The 23688-nt window shown below is 44.0% G+C and overlaps 2 protein-coding genes and 1 long non-coding RNA gene across 3 annotated transcripts; all 3 read right to left on the bottom strand.

Annotated features, from left to right (window-relative positions):
* Positions 1-927: 927 nt before the first annotated feature.
* LOC112269868 (protein FAR1-RELATED SEQUENCE 6-like) lies at positions 928-2756 on the bottom strand. Its single transcript, XM_024457283.1, has 5 exons — positions 2614-2756; positions 2339-2509; positions 1977-2238; positions 1203-1893; positions 928-1123 (listed from the first exon to the last, which is right to left on the bottom strand). The coding sequence occupies exons 1-4, from the start codon at positions 2643-2645 to the stop codon at positions 1567-1569; spliced, it is 792 nt and encodes a 263-aa protein (XP_024313051.1). The 5' UTR covers positions 2646-2756; the 3' UTR covers positions 928-1123; positions 1203-1566.
* A 14558-nt stretch (positions 2757-17314) lies between these two features.
* On the bottom strand, positions 17315-23515 carry LOC100825491. The gene is made up of 5 exons (XM_010229703.3): positions 23145-23515; positions 22109-22155; positions 21041-21238; positions 18369-18479; positions 17315-17697 (listed from the first exon to the last, which is right to left on the bottom strand). The coding sequence occupies exons 1-5, from the start codon at positions 23356-23358 to the stop codon at positions 17566-17568; spliced, it is 702 nt and encodes a 233-aa protein (XP_010228005.2). The 5' UTR covers positions 23359-23515; the 3' UTR covers positions 17315-17565.
* LOC112270023 lies at positions 19951-21032 on the bottom strand. The gene is made up of 2 exons (XR_002962321.1): positions 20212-21032; positions 19951-20118 (listed from the first exon to the last, which is right to left on the bottom strand). It is a non-coding gene; the product is annotated as an uncharacterized LOC112270023 (long non-coding RNA).
* Positions 23516-23688: the final 173 nt, after the last annotated feature.

Genomic DNA, 23688 nt, shown 5'->3' with positions numbered 1-23688 from the left:
TCCGACAACGATGCATCCTGCGATAGATCATACATAGCCATGCAAAGTAAATTGTGCCGGTAAGAGTTCTTCTCCGATGTCTCCCCTTCCTCTGTTACTGACGGAGTGTTGTTCTTAGCCTCCCTTGCTCTCGTTGTCCACCGCCGCATTATGTTTCCTGGAGGGATTTTTTGAACGTCGCATCTGACAAGAACCTGCAAAATACAATATATTAAGAAACACGTCCACACAGGAACAACCAAGCACAAGTCGCAATCCAATCTATTTTTGCCAGAATTAGCCTCATGATATGATTACCTTAAGCGCGTGTCGACAGATGAGCCCGGAATGCTCAAACCATCCGCAGCTGCATTTTACCATACTACCATCTGTTAATCTATCAACTTTATGTGTAGTACTGTCAACCGAGACATCCAACAGAGAACCAGCACTACGAACTTCAAATGAGGAACTGTTCTCTAGCTCTTTAGCAACAAACGAAGCTGACATGAAAAGTTCTTGTGTAAATATCTTGTATACAGCTGCGTCAGTCTCTATGGGCATACCATGCTTCAACACTCTGCAACGCTTTGGTTGCCAAAAAAAAAAACAGTTAATTAACATGATCATCTTACATGTAATGTTGTCATGTGAACATTATTTTTGCGGGTTGTTTGGATGTATTACCAAAGATGTTGAGTGTTCCTCGCGAGCCTCTTCAGCTCTTCTTGACTTCAAGAGATTATTGTACTGACGGACGAATAGATGCATAGGTGACGATCTTGTTATGAAATGCTTAAGAACGTGGTTCGCACTCTCGCTTCGTTGAGTACTAGTCATACCAGCACAGAAAACACCCATGAAGTAAGGCCTGGCCCGCATGCGACGTTTCTTATATAGCAGCTGCAAGTACGAGTTGTCAACCACATCATACTTCACTAGCAATTCTTCCCACCTCTTCTCAAAATTCAGCACACACACTTCTTCATTTATTATCCCATGAAACTCACTCTTGAAGCACGAGTGCTTGCTGTAAACATTCCCTAGCTTCTCCTTCGCATCACGAAGTACGTGCCAGCGACACCACCTGTGCTTTGTATCAGGCATAGTCTTTTTATAGCTGCTTTCATGGCCTTGCATTGGTCTGCGTGCGAACATAATTAATTAAACAGCACGTAAAAGTAATATCAATAATACTTGAAATGAGGAAATTCATGACTGACCAGTGAGTATTGTGATTGGGTGTTTACCACCCATTATCTTGATGAAGGATTCGAATGCCCATTCGAAAGCAGCAGCCGTCTCCTCGCACATTAGAACTCCACCAAAAATAGTAGACTGGAAGTGCTCATTCACGCCAACGTACAGCCCAAAAGGCATGTTATACATGTTGGTCCTGTATGTGGTATCGAATGTAACGACGTCACCAAAATAGCTGTAGTCCTCCCGGTTTTTACCTTTGCACCATAATATAGCCTTCATACGGTTATCTGAATCAACATCAACCATTATCTCAGTCTCATTGTCGTTCTGTTTCATTGCATTTAGTATTTCCATCGTCTTCCCGATGTCATCCTTCATAGATTCTCAATTGAGTCGAGAACAGAAGCTCCTCATAACCTGTTTACGGAAAGGCGCTATAACCCCGTGTCCTCCGAACCCACTGATTATGTTGTATAGTTTACCAAGGCTTATGTTGTTTTCCCCGAGCTTCTTTATGAAATCAAGCGCAAGGGGGTCGATTTCATTGTGCGAATTCCACTGCATTTTTCCACAACATCCTACAGATAAAGGATGATTGTGCTCGCTATGGAACATGCTAATATACCAACCGTGGTCGTCTGTTCTCAGCAGCCTGATCATCGCATGACAGCCAGACCGGCATGAAGCAGATGATTTCGTCAGGCTTCTACCCTGTTTAGGTTTAAATGTCATAAGAAGCATGGTCAGTGGTTCAGCTTTAATTTTTACAAACTATTTATGGTTCACGAATATACCTCGCACTGGCATACTATCTCGTGCATATTCCTGTAACCGAATTGGTTCTTTCTAGTCTTCGAATGACGAACACCGAAACCGTGCTCCCAAGAGTACAGATTGTAAAATCCATACGCCTCTTGGCAAGAATTGAAGGTCGTACCAATGGCTGGGATGAATATTTCAGGACTGGACCTGTCCCTGGACTTTGCAATGGCGTTCTCGAAGGGGGAGACGGTGGAAGGTGATATCCTGTGGTCCGGTCCGTCGACTGCGCATTTCCTGCAAGCACATACAACAACGTATACAGTTTGTTTGTTCAGAAGATAGCCGGATTGATCAAAATATGGGCAGTCTGGTTCCGATATCCTTTTTTGCTAACCTTTTTTGCCATCCGCCTTGCCCGGAAACAGTGTCAGCCATTGTTTCCATTGGAGCGGGCTCTTCCCGAACTTCGTCGTCGCGCACAACAGCAATCCCGGCCTGCCGGTGGGAAGTTCTTGCCGCAAGAGTAATATCATCATATTCTTGCTCTACCTGTGACCCTCGGACACTGCAAGTAAAGGAAGTGTTTTTTTATTTATCGATACCAAAAAGGGTCATCATAAAATTATAATGCATTATAAAAGTTCATTTTGTTATGTATGGAATGCTTACCTTTCAGTCAACAGCTTGACGGTGTTGTCCATCCCGCGATCAAACTTCCCTCGCCACCGTCTAATGCAGCCGCTCACGCTGACGGGAAAGCGTAGAAATCACTCTGTCTAGCTCTAAAATTTGCCCTGGTGTATTTGGTGTATGTTTGGCCTCAAAATGCACCGCGGTTTGGTTATTAGTTATGAAGAAACCGAAGATCTGAAACAGTTCTCATATGTTCGCACAGTACCAGAATATGATGGACAAGATCTGCGAATAGTAAGTTGACGGCAAATATACATTCACGGGCGTCCAATGCCCGTCAACCGGACGTTAACGCCATCCGTTGGCTGTCGTCAGCACCCTGATCGAGTGGATGGGCGCATGTGGACGGACGGCTATGATAGATGGAGCAGAACGCTCGAGACCAGGAAATCCACACTCCTACTTTTATCTTAAACAGTTTGCAGAAAGCTCTTGGTAGTCAATCCATAGTCCTAACAGATCATATGCCCCTTGTCGAAAGAAGTCCTAAAGAGCATATCACTGTTTTTGCTAGCACATAGCGCATAAACAATCCCCTAATCTAAAACCGAAAATAACATGCCCATGCAAAAATATTATCTACTCCCTCTGTCCAACAAAAGATGTCTTAACTTTAACTAAATTTGAATACATCTATACACTAAGTCATGTCTAGATACATCCAAATTTTGACAAACTTGAGACATTCTTTGTTGGACGGAGGGAGTACCAACATTTGTGCTTTTCTTGCCAAAAATCATAACACATTCAAGACTGCCAGGTATCAACGTATACTCTATAAAGCTAAAATGTGATCACTGAAAGATGTAATGACAATAATAGTACCAAATAGAAGAACTGCATTGTCTGAAATAAGGACATCTGTATGAAACCAACACTAACAGAAGTACAGAACCATGTTAGCAACGGTTTCAGATTACAACAGTTTCAGTAAACTGTTTGTCTGTTTCTCAGTCTACAACAGTTTCAGTATAGTGTGTGTTTACGCTCCGTAACTTTTACTAGAGGCAAATATAGTGGAGTACCAAATGGAAAAACTGAATTATCTGAAACAAGGACATCTGTATGAAACCAATAAGTCCTAAGTCCTAACAGAAGCATGCTAGCACCAGTTTCAGTAAACTGTTTTTCAGGCTACAACAGTTTCAGTACACCGTTTCTACACTGAAGTTAAACCCCAAAATCATGCCCATGCAGCAATAATATCTGTACCAAGACCCCAGAAAATTTAAGAAGAAATTTGCAGCATTGGCAGGGAGAGTCGTCCTCTGACCTGGCGTCCTGGTCCTGATGACGACAATGAAGAGGGTCTCGCCTCGGGCAGGCAGATCGACGAGCATCGGGCTCAGCCGCGCGTATCGGCCCGCTCAGACGCATATGACGATGGAGGTCCACTTTAACAAGAGCGTCGGGTCCTCCTTGATCATCTCGTTGACTATACGGTTCCTGAGGCGTAAGATGGAGTTCCCCCTGAACTGGATCTTGATCGCCCGCATTATGTGGCGGGGTTCCTGCAGTTGATCAAAGAAGCAAATGCGATCAAGAAATTGGTCTCTATCGAAAAGCGACAGATACGCGGTGGAGCAACAAGTAAAGAAACAGAGGAGGTGGCAAGAAGCCAAGAACTGCTTGCTCCCTGGAAGCGCAAATTTGACAAACGGAACTAAAAATTGGTCCAAGGCGAATGAAATTGACCCAATTTTCAGCCCTGCGGTTGAATTCCAATGCATATTTTGGGCATCCAAGAACCCAGTTCGCTCAATTTGATAGGTTCGGCCGGGAGGCGGGAGCTATCTGAGGGGAGAAGAAGTCGTGAACTCACATGAATCTGCCGAGGCGGGAGGTCAGGAATGTTCCGCCTGGCGGGGATGCGCTCCACAACCCAGCGCACAATCATGCTACGGCCGTCGAAGTCGTCGACGGTGGGGCAGTCGTTCCAGCCAGGGTACTTCCCGTTGGCGTCGGCGTGGAGGTACGTGCCCAGCACGCGGCTCCGCAGCCGCACGTGGCCACGGTCAGGGAACAGGTCCATCGGCCGCCGACGCTGTGCAGAGGCGGTGAGCGCTGCGCGGTGGAGAGAGGAACGGAGGGAGAAGATCAGAAGCAGGGGATGGGCTCTTGGTTTCTGACTTTCTGGGCGAGGAAGGGAGGGAGAAGAGAAGCAGAGGATGGGAGTTCGTTGAGAACTTGAGACGGCGGTTACGTTCGGGCGGCAGGCGGGGGATTTCAATTGTCGGCCGTGCGGCGGGCTTCGGGAAACAACAAGTGGGCTTTGATGAGTGGGCTTCGGGAAACAACAGTAGGTTTTGACAGCCCACAGAGAGCTCGTCCGCAGCAGCAGTTCTGAATTTTGCTCACTGAAATTCAGTTGAACTGCTGATCGATAGCTAGCTTCCAGTAGGTTTCTCCTTAATTAGCTTGTACTACTCCGCTGTAACAAATTTCACCATGTAACATTTGGTGCAGGTCGACTTTGACGTCTGTACTTTTCACAAACTTTATGATCGTCTACAATATCATCTTTTTTATGTACTCCGTATTTTGTTGACTAACTGAATTACATTTTGCAGAGTTTCTTGTTGCTTTCCAGTGTTTTCTCTCCCCACAAAAATTCTAGTGCTACACTGGTTCTCATGCTTAGTGACTATTTCCGTTTCATAATTCTTGTCTCAAATTTGTCTAAAAATGGATGTATCTATTCCTAAAAAGCGTCTAGATACATGTAATATTTCGACAAGAATTATGGAACGGAGTGAGTACTTAATTTGTCGCTTAACTTATCTAATTTCTAGATACCCAAAGGTCACAAAATAATGTTATGAAAAATATTTTTGGATGCAGTGATGGTACAATATCTGAAACCTACAAATTCGCTGAACACAAAAGGCCCTTTGTGTTTTTTGCTTGTTCTATTTTATGCATCACCCATATTATTGTCTAAAGTGAAGGGTTTGAGGAAAAAACAGCTTGGTGGTAGCTTGTGTTACCTATAGGAACCTATGTGGTGACCGGAGTTCCGCCGAGCAGCATCAGAGACGTCGATTGGGCTTTGTTAAGAATAGAGATATGCAGAACAAGAACAACGGAAATCTCACACAAAGCACATAGGAATCGAGCTATTTTTGGGGAATTTTGGGCTTTATAATGTTTTTAGTATTTTGGGGTTTTCTCTTAGCTCACTCATATGGCGGCTAGGGTTGCAATCCAAGGGATCAAAAGTCCCAGAGTCTCACGCAGTTTCTGGCTTATAAAGCCGAAGAACAGTAAAAGGTTAAAGTAAAGCGACAAAGGAGAAAGAACATTGTTTCTTCAGCGGTAACTTTCAAAGGAGTCGTTGGATTGCAGATGAACCGCTTGGCAACACTTGACGGCAGCGACAGCACTTAACTGAAGAATCGACACTTGCTGAGGTTCAGAGTTCCTGACAATGCTCCCTTCTGAAGATTATCCTTGTCCTCAAGGATTGAAAGCAGGAAAAACCATCTGGATAAAAGCAGCATCTTCCCATGTGGCAGCTTCGACTGGTAAATTGGCCCATTTGATCAGCCACTGGACCACAGCTACATTGATGTTGCCTGCTGTAGGTCGAGGAACCATCCTTCTTTCCAGAATTTCTTCAGGGGCAACATGAATATTGCCATTGGCATCAATGAGTGGGAGAAGTGGTGTAGCCACAGTCCGAGGACCAAGATGTTGTTTAAGTTGACTCACATGGAAGACTGGATGCAGTTTACAACCCTCTGGAAGTAGCAACTTGTAGGCCACTGGACCAATTCTTTCTAACACTCGAAAAGGCCCATAGTACTTGGAATGTAATTTCAGAGATCTGTGTAAACTCAGAGATGTATGCCTGTAGGGTTGAACCTTGAGATAAACCATATCACCGACATTCAAGTGTCTGTCTGTTCTGTTTTGGTCAGCAAAATATTTCATGCGTTGTTGAGCTTTCAACAGATTCTCTTTGATTAATTGCATTGCAGCTTGCCTGTCTTGTAGAATGTTATGTGCCTCTGTATCTTGACAAGCAGGAAGTACTTGTTCAGTAATCAAAGGAGGAGGAATACCATATAATGCTTGATAAGGGGAAGACTTCAAGGCTGTATGATAACTTGTATTATACCACCACTCAGCTAAAGCCAAATAATGATGCCACTTTTTGGGATTGTCAAAAGCTAGACATCTGAGATAATTCTCCAAGCACTGGTTAACCCTCTCAGTTTGGCCGTCAGTTTGAGGATGATAAGCTGTGCTAAGCTGCAATTCAACACCCATTCCTTTGAACAAATTTTGCCAGAGATGACTAGTGAATATTCTATCGCGATTAGTCACTATCACACTTGGTAAGCCATGTAGCTTGTAGACGTTATCAGTGAAAACCTGAGCAACTTGTTTGACAGTAATAGGATGCTTCATAGAGATAAAATGAGCATACTTAGTGTACTTGTCAACCACCACAAGGATAATGTCTATGTGTTCAGAAACTGGTATGCCTTCTATGAAATCCATAGAGATTTGTGACCAAGGAGTGTCAGGGACAGGTAGTGGCTGCAACAAGCCAGGAGATGGGCAATGTTCTGGTTTGTTTAGTTGACACACTGGACATGCCTGTATATACTGATGCACTTCAGCTTTCATGTTTGGCCAGTGAAACACAATCTGTAATCTCTGATAAGTGGCTCTCTCTCCAAAATGACCTCCAAGTTCAGATTTATGAAAAGCTGCTATGCGCTGAGTTTTCAACGTGACATCAGAGCCCACTATGATTTTGCCCTTGTATCGAAGAACTCCATTTGTCAAAGTGTGGTGAGGAATACTGTCAGCATTTACAGATAATGCTGCTATGAGTTCAGTACATTTTGGATCTGTTGTATATGTATCAGTGACAGTAGGGATCCAAGTAGGTACAACAGTAGCAATTGGCATGGTAGACATATCATATTGCACTCGTGATAGGGCATCAGCAGCTCTATTTGTCTTGCCTTGTCTGTATTCAATCTTGTAATCAAAGCCAAGGAGCTTGATCATTAACTTATGTTGGATGCCTTCAGTCAATCTCTGCTCATGTATATACTTCAGACTTTGTTGGTCTGTTTTAATAATGAGAGTGTTGTTTGCAAAGTAATGCTTCCATCTTTTCAATGCTTTCAGGATTGCTAAAGCTTCTTTGTCATATGTAGACATGGCTGCAGCTTTTGGGCCAATAGATTTACTCATGAATGAAAGTGGTTTGCCCTATTGAATTAATACTGCTCCTATACCATAACCACTTGCATCTGCTTCAACTGTGAATGGTTGAGTATAATCTGGGAGAGCAAGTACTGGAGCTTTAGTCATGATTGCTTTAAGTTGCTGAAAAGCCTGAACTTGGGGTGCTTCCCATAGAAAGCCAGCCTTTTTGAGAGCATCAAACAGGGGTCTACAAATAACTCCATAATCTTGAATAAATCTTCTGTAATACCCTGTCAGGCCTAAGAAACTTCTGAGTTCAGTAATGTTTTTAGGGGCAGGCCAATTCTGAATTGCTTGAATCTTCAATGGATCAGTAGCCACTCCCTGTTCACTAATGATATGTCCCAAGTATTCCACATGGTTTGACCAAAAATGCATTTGTTTGCTTTAGCAAATAGCTGATTGTCCTGCAGGACAGTGAATATTTGCTGAAGGTGCTTCACATGATATGTCATGGACTTGTTGTATATGAGGATATCATCAAAGAAGACCAGAGACATTTTCTGAGATAAGGAGCTAGAATGGAGTTCATGAGTGCTTGAAATGTGGCTGGAGCATTTGTCAACCCGAAAGGCATCACTAAAAATTGAGTGTCCAATATGGGTACTAAAAGCAGTTTTATGGATGTCATCTGGAGACAATCTGATTTGATGGTATCCTAACCTGAGGTCTATTTTTGAAAAAAAAATTGGCACCATGTAATTCATCTAAAAGATCCTAAATGACAGGAATAGGATATTTATTCTTCACTGTTTGTGTATTCAAATGTCTGTAATCCACACACATTATCCAAGTCCCATCTTTTTTCTTTACCAAAATTGCTGGTGATGAGAAAGGGCTTAAGCTGGGTCTGATGAGAGCAGAGTGAAGCAGTTGATCAATAATAAGTTCCATAGCATCCTTCTGGTGGTGTGGCAGCCGGTAGCTCCTTTGATTAACCACTTTATGACCAGGAATGAGAGGTATAGTATGGTCAATATCCCTAACAGGAGGTAAATCTGTTGGTTTGGAGAACAGAGCAGTAAAGTTTGTCAGAACAAGTTGAAGTTCAGAAGGTGTAGGTGGAAGTTCTTCTAGCTGACCATCAATAGAATGTATATATAACAAGGCTCCAAAAGGTCCTTTCTGTAACATCTTGTGTAATTTGGCCACAGATATGATACAAGACTTTCTGGGTAAAGTTTTTTCAGTAAACTGAACCATGTTTCCTTCAGGCATTGTAACAATAAGATATCTCACATTATAATCCATCAATATTGGACTATATTGACACAATCAATCAGTCCCTAAAATAATATCATATCCAGTAAGAGGAAGAATCCGAAAATTGGCTTTAAAGGAAGTGCCTTGTATGGAATAAGGACATTCTAAGCACTGGGCTTTACTCCAGAGAATATTGCCATTAGCAACTCTTACTTTCACAGGCTTGCAATTGGTGAGATGATAGTCTGCTTGCATGCCAGTATTAGCATCTAAGAATGTACCAAAACTTCCACTATCAACCAAATCTGTTACAGTCAAAGGGCCTAATTGCACCCTTAAAGTAAAAGTTTTGCTAGAAACATTTCTGCCTTCAGCAGCATACATGGACAGTTGCAACTGACAGTCAGGTTCAGGTTGTTCAGTACCAAATTGTTCATCGGTATAAATAACTTCAGGTGCACCATTTTCATCTTCTCCAATAACCAGTGCATTAATTTGTTTCTGAAATTTACAAACCTTCTTGTGGCCTGGTTCCCAAGGACCATGGCACTTGTAACAAATTCCTTTGAGCCTAGCATTCTGAAACTGCTGGTTGATAGATTGAGTAGCAGGCTATGTGGATGGCAAGAAGAATTGAACAGTCTTATCCTGTCAAAAAGTTCAACAATTACAATCAAGCTGCACCACAGAAAAGAAAACTTAGTACTAGTCACAACAACAACAGTCTTATACTAAGTTTTCTTTTCTGTGGTGCAGCTTGATTGTAATTGTTGAACTTTTTGACAGGATAAGACTGTTCAATTCTTCTTGCCATCCACATAGCCTCTTGCATATCTCTGGGCTTGTGACACTGAAGATGATGTTGAGTATATGGTTGCAAGCCTACCACAAAACTACTCACATAATAATCCTCAGGAAAACCTGTATTATCTCTTCTCATAAGGCCCACTGCTTGTTCAAAACTATCAATGGAAGCAGATACTGTAGTAGTTTGTTTCAAAGTATGAAATTCTCTCACACTGTCATAGGTGGAAGTTTCAGAAAATCTGTCCCCAACCATTCGACAGAACCTATGCCATGGCAAACGATGAGCTCTGCATCCAGTGCCTCTCCACCACTGAGCAGCTCTGCCCTTCAAATAAGTAATTGCAAACTCACTTCTCTGTTCAATTGGTAAGCTAGCAACATCAAAATACTGCTCAAGAATCTGTATCCAATTGTCAGCATCTTCACCTTCAAACTCTGGAACATTGAGCTTGGGTGCCTTGAGAACAGTCTGCAATCTGGTTTGGTCATGTTGCACATGCCAATTTCTGTTGTTTCTTCCATTATGAGGATAAGGAATTCTGTGATCATCATCTTCCACTGATCCAGTGTCGCACCAGTGGCACCCGGGGTACCACCGCTGCGCGACGCGTGGGCCCCTCCCCCGGGTTCCCGGGAAGGTCTCATCCCGGGGAGCGCCGACGAGCTTCTCGGCAAGCTACCAGCCCGAAAGGGGCTAGCGGGGCTTCGGGGAATATTCCCGCTTAGGCACCTCCCGGGAAGCTGCTTCCCGGGAGGAGGTTCCCGGGTGCGCTGGGCCCGGGTGCTTCCCGGGCCGACTTGCGGGGACTGGGGTTTCCCGGACGCGTGCCCCCGCCTCGGGTCATGGGGCCCACTGGACAGCGCCACACGGGCGCGTGGCGGGCGCGGAACGCGCGGTCCCACCAAGGCAAGGAGTAAGGCGCGCGGCTTAGTAAACAAGCCGACCGACGGGTAGTTACCCGTCCGATCCAAGGAACAGTGGTTGTCCAATTCTACCCTAGGGTCTTAGAACCCTAGCAGCGGAGGTGGCACCCATGCATGCCACCAGCTCACCGGGAAGAGTTGCGTGCCTCCCCGTTGGACACTTGTAGCCCATGCAGCGTGGCACATGTGGCATCCCCTTGTGTATAAAAGGAGGACCCATGCCAACGGTTAAGGGGGTTAGACGGTTGATGGGTCAGACAGTTGGGAGGGTAGTGAGTTGGTCAGTTGGTTCCGGCGGACAGCAAGCAGAGAATAGTAAGGAGTACTTAGCCATTGAGAGGAAGCCCGGGAACTGGCCTGGCAAAAACTTGTAAATGCTTGATCCGCAATCAATATCAGTTCAGAGGGGCGGGACATAGGGCTTTACACCTCCGGATGGCCCGAACCTGGGTAAAAAACGGGTGTACATTTGTTTTGGTACTAGCACGCCCTCTTGGCACTTGGTCTCACCGGCCCCATAGGGCCTCATAGGCCGTGCCGGCGATAACCGGGTCTCCGCCCCAGACGCCCCTACCGAACCTAAAAGGGGGACGTGGCTGCACGCCCCCGGTGTCAGAGCACCGAGCGACGACATCCAGTATCAACGTTGACATAATTTCCAAGATAAAAAGGAGGGGCCTTGGCAGTTAACTGCTGATTGGGTGCCTTGTGCAGAGGTGTACCGTCAAGACTCAGTGGTTGTCCTCTGACATCATGCAATACAGCTGAACCATGGTGTGTAGGAGGTGGTGGATGGGGTGGTGGTAGGATGACAATTGATAAGGTTTGTGAAGTGATGGCTTGGGAAGTAGGTGGTGGTGGTGAAGGAAAATTGGATGGGGTGAGCTGGGTAATAGGATTGGAGGTAACAGGAACATTATCTACTCGGTTCAACCTAGCAGTGATAAGATCTAAATTCTCCTGCTGGTGCTTGAAAATATCTGTGATGGTATGATTGAAATTTTGCTGTACCTTCAAGTTGGTGTCCTGTTTCAGATCACTGGCTTCTTGCTGCTTCTTAAGGTCGTCTAGTGATGCCGCGAGCTTCTCCAACGCTTCCGTCACAACATCAAGAGGGTTCGTCTTCGTCATGGGTGGTAGGGTGGGTTCGAAACGAACAGGAATTTTACAAAGTCGATAGGAAATCGACCCAACCTATCTATTTGAACTCCGACCACAGGAATCCCCTAAATCCTTCTCGGATCTGGCTGCGGAATTTTACAAGAGCACCTGGCTCAAAAACCTCACCAAAACAACCACAAGAACATATCTAAGGCCAAGGAACGGCTAGCTCTGATACCACGGTTAAGAACAGAGATATGCAGAACAAAGCACACAGGAATCGAGCTATTTTTGGGGAATTTTGGGCTTTATAATGTTTTTGGTATTTTGGGGTTTTCTCTTAGCTCACTCATATGGCGGCTAGGGTTACAATCCAAGGGATCAAAAGTCCCAGAGTCTCACGCGGTTTCTGGCTTATAAAGCCGAAGAACAGTAAAAGGTTAAAGTAAAGCGGCAAAGGAGAAAGAACAGTGTTTCTTTAGCGGTAACTTTCAAAGGAGTCGTTGGATTGCAGATGAACCGCTTGGCAACACTTGACAGCAGCGACAACACTTAACTGAAGAATAGACACTTGCTGAGGTTCAGAGTTCCTGACAGGCTTTTATCGGAGACAGCATAGGAGCTGGATGAGCTCGATTCCGACGGAGGAGACAATTTCTGGAGAGCGCAGCCACCGGCGGTACATGGAGCGCAGCTTGCGCACGGTGACGGCTTAAGGAGCGATGCTGGAAGGCCCATCCGCGGCTGTTGGCGGCGCGCGGCGGCGGCGATTCCCGGAGGTGGAGGCGGAGGCGGCGGCGGCACCGATTCGTCGATAGGCCATAGCACATGGGCCTTTTTGCTAACTTTTTGGAATGTGGGCGTTCTGTTGTAGTTTATGTCTTAAGTTGGCCTCCAGATCTCTCAGTCCATGATCAGTTCTTGAGGCCCGATACGAAGCCGAGATATAAGGCTGGGTCGTCTTCCCCAGATCCTCATACATCGGACGTCGACCTCGTCGTGAGAGTTTTTTGAAACAACATCTGCCTTTATTTTTTTCAACGAACGTAGCACAGCTGATCGAAAAAACTAAAACGACAACAAAGATTTCGGAAAAAACGATAGTTACATAGAAAAAAAAGCTTTGAAGCCAACTTCTCTAGCTGCACCAATCGCATCTTGATATTTCTCCAAATTTCTGTTGACGAAACAATAGAAGACCAAACATGCATAATCTGGACTAACCTTGTAGTTTTTATTGAGCCACATGAGCCGTCCACCCTTGAGGGTGAGAACTTAATATCGTTGCGTGGTGGTCAGGGACACACCCCTCGCAAGACAGGTTGTCGAACCATTAAATCATCGCCGAACCGATGAGAAAGATAAACCAAAATCACGAAATTACGAGCCGTGAGATCCCAATACTTCATGGAGTAGACCATTATAGATACAACAGAACGGGGATGGAGCTGGGAGACCAATAATCCGCACGTCGCCGCCTCCACCGTCAGGACGCCGCTGTCAAGAACACGAAAAACCTTACAGAGAAGGTAAGGGCGTGTACAATGGGGTGATGTCAGTCTTTTCTTAGCGATGCGACATAGGATAAAATCTGATGTGGAAGACAGAGAAATTAAGAAAGGCACAAGCTTTCTCTTAAGATGATCTCTTCACAAGAAGGATAAGACAAAAAAAAGACAAATTCCCCATTGTACATTGTACTAGATTTCATCTTTTCTTAACATTTATTTATCGGAGATTCTAAGTGGGGCACGTGCCCCACTTAGTCTTCCCGTACGGTGCACTTCGGTCCGTTAGATCTCGCGATCGACTCTCTCCTGATCCCTTTCTCCCTCCCGATGGCTCTCTTCCCCCCTCTCTCTCTCTGGTTCTCCGATTGGAAAAGGGCCTGGCGATTTCAAAATACCGAGCAGCGCAGCGGAGCAGCGTGGGACGGCGGTAGGGGCGAAGAAGCGTCGGGCGGCGACGGCGGCGCATGGATTTGGTTCCAGCGCCGGCGTCCTCTATTACCCTCGAAGACGGGCGCCACGGCGGCGCTGACGTGCGCGTGTGTGCGGCAGCGGCGAGGAGTAGTGCGTCCTCCGGATTCAGGCCGCCATCGTCGCGCTCCCAGCGCGCGCCACGACCGCAGCGCTTCCATCTCGGGTTGCCGCTGCCAGCCTCCCAGCGCATCTCGTGACCATTCTCCGAATCCGCGGCGCCGGTGCTCTTACCGCGTGTGCCGCCGCGGGCACACCCTTCCAGCCCGCGGCCGCTCTCCCAGCTCGTGCCGCTGGCAACTCCCTTCCAGCCCGTGCCGTGCCCGCTGGCCTCCCAGCGCGCGCTGCTGCCTCTTCCCTTCCAGCACGCACCGCCGGCGGCATCCTCCTAGCGCACGCCACCACTGCCGCTGACCTTCCGGCGCGGCGCCACCGCCAACTCCAAGCCCGCAGCAGCCCTTCCTCTCTGTAATCCAGTGAAGGGAAGAGGAAGAACTGACGTTCGTTTTTGCCCTTTCAATACTCTTTGTTTTGAGATGATATTCCATTCGCCTAAATTGGAGTATTATGTATCAACTAATCTGTACCATTAGATCAAAATAAACGGTCTAAATTAATTTTGGGGTATCTTAGAAGAGCTCATGTAGTGTGGTCCACATAAAATTGCCATATTATTTCCGTTATTTGATCCTAGTTTTCATATCGAGACTACCTAATTGTCATGTCATGTGCTCCATAATTGCCATGTTGTTTGGTACTAGGTGCCAGATTGTGACTACCTAGTTGCCACGTTGGTTGGCTCATAGTTGACATGTCGTCACTACCTAGTTGTCATGTTTTTTTATCTTAGTTGCCATATTTTTTGTCGCATTTTCCATGTTGTTTGGTATCGGTTGACAGGTCGCGACTACCTAGTTGCCACGTTGGTTGGTTCATAGTTGACATGTCGTCACTACCTAGTTGTCATGTTTTTTGGTCTTAGTTGCCACATTTTTTGTCGTATTTGCCATGTTGTTTGGTATTGGTTGCCAGGTCGCAACTACCTAGTTGCCACGTTGGTTGGTTCGTAGTTGACATGTTGTGACTACCTAGTTGCCATGTTTTTTGGTCTTATTTGCCACATTGTTTTGTCATAGTCACCATGTTGCTTGGTATCAGTTGCCAGGTCGTGACTAACTAGTTGTCACGTTGGTTGGATCATACTCCCTCCGTCCCATATTAAGTGACTCAAATTAGCTCAAACATGGATGTATTTATGGCTAAAAACCTAAAAAGCTAAAAAGCTTCTAGATACATGTAATAGAAAGTCATTTAATATGGAACGGAGGGAGTAGTTGACGTGTCGTCACTACCTAGTTTTCATGTTTTTTTGTCTTAGTTGTCACTTTTTTTGTCGTAGTTGCCATGTTTGTTTGGTATGAGTTGCCAGGTTGTGACTATCTAGTTGCCACATTAGTTGGGTCATAGTTGACGTGTCGTCACTACCTAGTTGTCATGTTTTTTTGTCCTAGTTGCCATATTGTCTTGTCGTAGTTGTCATGTTGTTTGGTACCAGTTGCCAGGCCGTGACTACTTAGTTGTCACATTGGTTGGATCATAGTTCACATGTCGTCACTACCTAGTTTCCATGGTTTTTTTTGTCGTAGTTGCCATGTTTGCTTGGTATGGGTTGCCAGGTCGTGACTATCTAGTTGGCACCTTGGTTGGGTCATAATTGACGTGCCGTCGCTACCTAGTTGCCATGTTTTTTGGTCTTAGTTGCCACATTGTTTTGTCGTAGTTGCCATGTTGTTTGGTATTGGTTGCCAAGTTGCGACTACCTAGTTGCCACGTTGATTGGTTCGTAGTTGACATGTCGTGACTACCTAGTTGCCATGTTGTTTGGCACTAGTTGCCATGTTGCTGACTACTAGTTGACATGTTTTGTATTCTAGTCACCATGTTGTGATGTCATAATTGACATGTTGTGTACTACCTTGTTGTCATGTTTTTTGTACGAACGCTCAATTGATGTATTATACACACCAAATCACCGGTTTATTTGATTAAAGTATGTGTGTATATGACGACAAGTAAGCGTCTTGTAAATAGGCATAGTTAACCGACAAGTAGACGTAATTATCCCGATAAGTATGTATGGCAGGGCGCCGTACGCTAAGCGCTCGTGGAAAAAGCCACTGCCTAGTCGCAGGTTAAGCACTATATATCCATTTTCATCGCAGCAATGCATGAGTGCAGTATATAGCCAAAAAGCTTAAAAAGACAACGAAGGGGAAAACGGGACTGATTGCTTGATCGATCCCAAGAACGGATTTGCAAAGAGCCTTCTGCTTGGGCTGTGTCTGGCCCACCGCGTTTGGGCCGTGGCTGGGTCGCTTGGGCTGTGGCTGGATGGTGTCGCACGGCCGCACGGGAGAACACGGAGCAGGCGCGCGGGCATCGCACTTTGGCGCCGCTGCAGCTGGCCAGGTGGGGCACGCTGCTGTGGAGTCCAGTCCTTTATTTATTTAATTTTATTATCTAATCATTAATTATAAGATACTCCTAAGACAATTAGAGATGCCCTGTTGTAAAATATGTTTTCTTGTGTGTACTAAATGACATGAAACATATAAAAAAAGACTATCTTATCAATCATTGTACGTGTCCTGATAAAACGATGACAGATGTTAATCCGTGGTTCCAGTCACCTCTGATAGCCAATAAACTATCGGAGGCGAGGGGAACCAAGGAAGATGGAAACGGTATCGGAGGCGAGGGGAACAAGGAAGATGTAAACGGGATCGGGAAGGAGACCGCCCCCGTCGTGAGGTACGTGGCCGTCTCGGTACCCGGCCGATGGAAGTCGGATTGGCAGCGTGGTTTTGGGCCGTATATTGGGTATTTGGGCTGGCCACCTTGGACACAGTCGGCGGAGCCAGGAATTCAGTGGCATTTCGCTAAAAAAAAAGGAATTCAGTGGCATTGTATAGACGCTAAAAAAAAACAAATGTTGCTAAGAGGGGGCAAACTATACTAATCCCAACAAGTTTTTGAAACCAGGCAAGAAGAATTTGCAAAAGGATCATATTATTACCCGTAACAATTAACATGAGTTTTGCTTCCTTACACCCGTCTAAAATACTTGGGCCAAGTGGTATAACTGTATACTACAGTACTAAGCTCGTGCAACAACACTTTTGTGTTCCGGCTGCTCAACAAACTGGGCACGGTTCGCAGAACGTCGGGCCTCTAGTGCGTTCGTCTTCAAAAGGACTGTTCATTTCACGAGCTAATGGGTAGTGCAGTCCTACGTCCACGAACCAAAAACTTCACAGAAACCAGGCTTAAACATGTTATCATCGTAGCACTATTTTTTGAAAGAGTCCCAGTAGACTTCTGTTGCCAGTTGCCACAGTACAGCGGCCGTAAGAGTTTGACGTCAACCAGCAGAATAGGTAGGGGTAACTGATAAACTCATGGAGTCAAGTCTCGCAGGATATCTTCACAAAACATACACATATCCAGAATCACATACTGTGGTCATCGGTTCGATACGACTAGCAGTTGACACACAAAACCAGGACCCAATTACAAGTTGGGGGGTACATGCTGGCCAGAAGCATAGGATGGTACCTGTACATATTCGGTGTATCCGGGTAGGGGAGTTCACACATGGAGTAGCGACTAGCTTCCAGAGTCTGGACTATGGTGTGCTGAGCAAGTGCTGGATAACTTTGTCGGGGTCATTGTCGTGCATTGCCAACAGCTCAGGGACATTGGAGGAAGTGAAGCCCATTTCGTGGAGAGCGTTGTAGGATTTCACAAACTCCTTCACCTGGATGGACACAAGGTAACCAGGTTCCGACTTGTCAGTTCAAGAGAAAAAAATGGACTGCACTTCGACACTATGCACTCTACAGCTTTGCAAAACTGGAAAACATTATAATCTACAAACTTGGATAACCATGCAGATTTTTTTCTCGAACACACATTGTATATTACTCCATCCATTCCTAAATATAAGATGTTCTAGCTTTGTCCCAAGTCAAACATCTTAAAGTTTGACCAAGTTTATAGAAATATCTACCAACATCTATAACTCTAAATTAGTTTTATTAAATCTGTCATGACATATATCTTCATAGTATACTTATTTGATATCATAGATATTAGCACATTTTTATATAAACTTGGTCAAACTTGATTAGGAACGGAGGCAGTAGAAAGAAACATACAAGACAATCTCTAAATAGGCAAGCATTTGTTCGTAAAAACAACTATTTCAACCAAATAAATAGTGGATAGAACAGCAAGCATAGTTTTAGAACTGGTCACTGCTTGATAAAATAAAATTCTATATCAAATTGCCTGCAAATTGTAACGGTGATCAGCCTTATATGGCTATCCTATTGGCCTTCGACAAACATTTCGAATTAGCATAACATTGGTTTTTGTAATCCGTGATAGTTGCTACGATAGAAGAGAAATAAGGGGAACGGAACATGCCTTTGTTGGATTATCTCCATAATTCAACACAGCAAATGATACAGCTTCACGTCCTAGACCCATGGAGATATACTTTTGCACGACTGGATCCCCTGGTGTTGCCTGCATTCCCTGCAACATGGCAAGAAAAAGGAAACTAAGGACTCCAAGATATACTATGGTATTAGTAGAATTTGATACAATAACATCTGGCAGGTATTTATCATTGGAAGGATGCGAAGGAGGTGAGGAAGCCAACAGAACAATAATATAATGATACCAAATGTCACTGGTCCAGAGAAGAGAATAAGGTAGACTTGGGGTCATTTCATCCAACAATCTGCTGCCAGAGGTTTCTCTTAATGTCCATCTTCGGATTATTAGTAAGCAAACGAATCCAATGATTTGAAACACCATACAATGCTGCCAATTGAGTTTGTGAATCAAGCTCGCATATGTTTTCAGAGAGCATACTTGGGTTCCCGGTAGGAAAATAGGAATAATGGAATATATTAATAAATAATACTAGCATCAAACTTCCTTCTCAATGTTAATTTTGTTCTTGCAAGTTATAGATAGTACAGTACTTCTAAATAACAAAACCAGCAATCTTCTTCATCAGTGTATAATTCTGATCCTAAATGTTATATCTTTACAATCTGTTAATTTACGGCTGGCGGTGATGGTATTGGTACGTCTTCTCCATACATTCCAAAAATCTCCAAATCTAATCCAATCTCCCTGATTCTAAACCTAAGGTCCCAAAATCTAACAAAATTACCATATTGCTTACATATATATACAATTAGCACTAGATTTTCAAAAGATTAGGGCCCAATAAAGAAAAGAATGCAGAAGGTGAATGGTCCTTACGTGAAACATCTGTAGACTAAAAAAAAAGAAACCACGCAGCAACGTGCAGACACTTAGCTAGTACCATATTATAGTACAATATTAATCTAGTACTAGAGGCGAATATCTTAAAACATGTTAGTTCTGATACTACAAGCTGTATATATTAGAGTATTAACTTCTTTACAAGTTTGCTACTCCCTCCGTCCAACAAAGGATGTCTCGACTTTGACTAAATTTGAATGCATCTATACACTAAGTCATGTCTAGATACATCCAAATTTTGACAAACTTGAGACATCTTTTGTTGGACGGAGGGGGTACTAGTCTTATGCAGTAGTACTCTAATATAAAACGTGTAGGGCCAAAATTAACACTTAATCCCTCCATTCCATTTTATAAGGTATATAAGGTTTCATTAAGACAAGGCTTCGAACACAAATTACTATCTTAAGATGTGGGTTATATGACATGAAACTAGTATCGCTAGACTCGTTATCAGAAGTACTCAATAATAGTCGTGGTTTCATATCTTACAAGCACATATTAATAGAGTAAGTTTTGGTGAAAGCGTTGTCTTAATGAAGCTTAATACACCTTATATTATGGAACAAACGGAGAACTAGGTAAGTGCCCCCGCGTTGCTGTTTTTCGAAATCGGTGCATTAGATTGGATTTGGGGACCCTAATCTTTAGAATATACAGGAGAAGAAGTACCATCACCACCAACTGTAAATTAAGAGATAGTAAAGATAAAGATTATAAAGAAGTTTGCCACCAGTATCAACTTAGAAGTACACTAATATACTACCTCTGTTCCAAATTAAATTAGTTCCCCAAAATGTAATTTAATTCGGAACAGAGGTAGCTATATAACTTGTAATAAAACACAAATAAAGAAGTTTGATACTAGTACTCCCTCCGTCTCAAATTAACTGACGTGGATTTGTATCCTATAAAAATCCACGTCAGTTAATTTGGAACGGAGGGAGTATTATTTAAATAGTACTACAATGAGAAGTTGATATTTTAACAATATTACCATGTGCCATACAAAATCGACTTTTCCTATTTATCGACCTACAGACCCAAGTATGCTGTAAAAAGCATATACGGGTTTCATTAACAAATTCAATGAGTAGCAGCATATGATGGTGCAGATTATTGGATTCGATGACTTGCTGAAAATTCTGAAGCTGGGCATTGGAGAAATCTATGGCAGCAGATTGGCAGACAGACCCAAGTCTAATTCTTTCATCCTCATGGCCAAGTCTGAACATCACTGAAATTTCATGAAATATGAAAGAAAACATAGAAGAGAACATATGATGAGAAACAAGTAATGGACGATCTCTCTTTCTCGAGAATAATGTCTCTTGAACTGAATTATATAATAGTAGTACTGATCTTAAAAAGATGAGTAGAAAAATCTACGAGAGTAAAACTATGGTACCAATTCTTGCTGCATCAGCCAAATTTAGCTGGCAATCTACACTAAGTACTTAAGGTTCAGTCATAACAATAGCATCCAACACTAAAATATTTATAGATGAGAACCTTGCAAAAGAAGGTAACTAGCTAGAACTGACTTCGAGTCCAAGCTAATAGAAACTCCAAGTTTATTTCATGCCTGGTCTGCAGAAACTTCTAGTAATAAGTGCATCAAAATGATTGGATGATTAACAAAATCTGTTAGAAAGAAGGAAGGCATAAAATGAACTACAAGAAGATGTGTTGCTAGCTTTGAACAAACTGCAAGGGTTATAATAACTTCTAATGTACTGCTCCTTTTGCATAGAGGGAGGATGGAGAGGGAGAGAGAAGTGAGAGATATTGTTTACCATAGAAGTAGTCGAGGTTGTGTGTCTTGGCCCTCTTGGCGGCTGTGGTTGCGGTGGTGGTGGTGTCTGCCTTTCTACCACAAACTTACTCCAGTTGGGGTTCTCCTTCTCTGCCTCAGCAAGAATCTTTCTTTCATACTCAAAATCAAAGTTAAATGTACTGCGGGAAACTTCTACCATCTGTGGTGTCAATTGAGGCTGAAAACATAATACTAAATTAAAGGACGGAAAAAATTCTCCACAAATTGAGCAGGAAGTGTAAAAAGCAAAAAACCGCATGCTTTATAATAAAGAATTGATGCACTCTATAACCATACAAGTTTGCATAATGGCAGAATGCATCTCTGGATCCTGTCCTCATACATTTCAACTCAATACAATTACCTATTATTACACCAGCATTCTACGATCAAGGTCTCCAGTAATGAAAATAGCAAGGGTTGGCCGGTAGCCAAACAACCAACTAAAATCAAATTAACTAACATAAGTCCCATACAAATTCTTCTATTGCACATCATTACAAATTCAGCACAAACACTATGTCCATCTATTGTGTACTTAGACAGTTCCATGCACTTCTTATAAATGCAATCAATATGGAACAAGCTGCACTATTTATATTTCCAATATGCAGCCAACAATTGCAATGGTCCGTCAGGCAAGCCTAAGATGCCCTTGAAATTTTGACAAAACCTGACCTCTGCCTATGATATGTGGGTCCGAACCCACATGTCATAGACGATCTAGGGATACAAGGGATAACGCTTGGATTTGCTAGCGGGGCTGAAGGATTGTCGATGATGCTAACAAGCCATCATTGGTATATTTTTGGTACAGAGCCATGCTCTAATTGAACAAAAGATCGACTATTTATTAACCAACATCTCTTGATGGGATGCATCATAATTTCTTCATTTCTTCTCAAATACCCAAGGAGAATGACCAGCAATAGGAAACTAGACAATCATGATGGTTTTGTTTTATGTCAGTGCCAACCAATACAAAAAGTTAAAGGCATCAGCTTTTGCACAGCAGAACAGGAAAGTAGTGATTGAATAATAAACTTACTGGAGGGGTTATCCGATATTCTGGCTTTATGACAACCTGTATGCCCACTGCAGCACAACAATGAATGATGTTAGTAAATAATGAGGAGATTGTTAGTCTGGCATGGTGGCAACAGAAAATAGACAGACAGCAATTTATCAGGAATCACCATTCCTCCATTTTGCCGCGCTCAATAATTACAGACCCATCGATCAAGCCAGGACCTTTTACCATCTTGTCAATTCTGGTTGATAAAAAAATTCCATACCAGACATGTACACATTTTTATTACCAGACTCAATGTGTCATTACTACACCATTTTCTTATGCCTTTTGAGTTTCTGAAATGAGTATCATGCAGAAAGCTAGGTTGTTTACAGTTAGTGTAAAGAACATGTAGGCAACCACATAAAAAGAAACTTACATGTTCAATTTCTCATACATCTTATAAGTTCATCATATAGGAACATAGTAATTGCAACCAGTAAAAAAAAACATAGTAATTGCATTGAAATAAGGCTGCTGTTACTTTACAAAGCTCAGATCTACGTGTGGCAGTCTATACCAACACTTTTGTTTCACAGGAAAACATGCAAGCAGGCCTTTCTCTTCCCCCTATACAAATTCAAGGTCCAACAAATTCCTCTCTATAGTTTTCAATTTCCTGAATGAACCCCCTATTTGCACAAGAGGCCCTGACGAACTAACTAAATTGCATCCACATGCAAATAATTAAATTGGGGGGAATGACAAGCTAAACCAGTTTAAGCATCCCATGGGCCAGCTCTAGAAGAAAAGAGGAGGCTAAAACTTAGAGGTTCAATGAACAACTAAGGTAAAACCACCTCTGTTTTAGGGCTAGATTGTGCATTTTCAACTTCCCAATGGCAACCTCTTTATTAGAACTCGCCGATCTAACACGCACGACGCCGCACCCGATTAGATCGAACAAACGATCTACTGTGCCCTTACTCGATTCATTGCAAAGCACGCGGTTCCGAATAGCAACCTAATCAATCAACCAGGGCACAGAGTGAGGTCAGAGAGGGTTACTTACTCGATGTGGAGGAGGAGGAAGCGGGAGCCGGGGCGTTGGGAGCTGGGGAGGCGACTGCGGACGGGTGGAGGTACGGAGCAGGACGCTGCAGTGGGGCGCTGCCGCCGCCGTGGGAGGGCTGGCCGACGCGTGGGTAGAGGGACGAGCCACCGCCGCTGCTACCGGCGTAGGAGCCGGAGCCAGAGCCAGGCCGGCCGCGGAAGTCGTACTCCATCGGCGTCCCGCGCGGGTGGTGGTGGTGGTGGAGGAGGAAGAGTCGGCGGCGATCGATCGGTGGGACTTGGGAGGGAGCACGCGGTTTGGAGGGGACGAGCGACGAAGCGGAGATGGTCGGGGAAGAAAGGTATTCCGTGCCGAACAACACAAGGCGGCGGGTTGTGTTAACGGGCGCACGGGCGGCACATAGCTTAGAGCGCACGGGCGCACCGGTACTATCCGCGCCCAACTGCCGATGGGCCGGGACCTGGTGGGCCGCCGAGTTTGTTTCCCTCGACCGGCCTTCCTCCCTCTCTTTCTCCATTCTGTTTCAATCGCCGCGAGAAGA

The sequence above is a fragment of the Brachypodium distachyon genome, chromosome 1 (assembly GCF_000005505.3).
Source record: "Brachypodium distachyon strain Bd21 chromosome 1, Brachypodium_distachyon_v3.0, whole genome shotgun sequence".
In the NCBI taxonomy this organism is placed as follows: domain Eukaryota; kingdom Viridiplantae; phylum Streptophyta; class Magnoliopsida; order Poales; family Poaceae; genus Brachypodium; species Brachypodium distachyon.
Note: the sequence above shows the minus strand (reverse complement) of the source record. Positions and strands in the feature narration are given on the sequence as shown.

Coding starts and splice junctions, on each gene's coding strand:
- LOC100825491 (XM_010229703.3), bottom strand. CDS start 23,358: ATGGAGTACGACTTCCGCGGCCGGCCTGGCTCTGGCTCCGGCTCCTAC. Junction 21,239..22,108: donor AATATCGGATAACCCCTCCA/GTAAGTTTATTA, acceptor TTATGTTTTCAG/CCTCAATTGACACCACAGAT. Junction 17,698..18,368: donor ATGGAGATAATCCAACAAAG/GCATGTTCCGTT, acceptor GTGTCCATCCAG/GTGAAGGAGTTTGTGAAATC.
- LOC112269868 (XM_024457283.1), bottom strand. CDS start 2,645: ATGGACAACACCGTCAAGCTGTTGACTGAAAG. Junction 2,510..2,613: donor GTCAAGCTGTTGACTGAAAG/GTAAGCATTCCA, acceptor CTTTACTTGCAG/TGTCCGAGGGTCACAGGTAG. Junction 2,239..2,338: donor CAAGGCGGATGGCAAAAAAG/GTTAGCAAAAAA, acceptor ATGTGCTTGCAG/GAAATGCGCAGTCGACGGAC.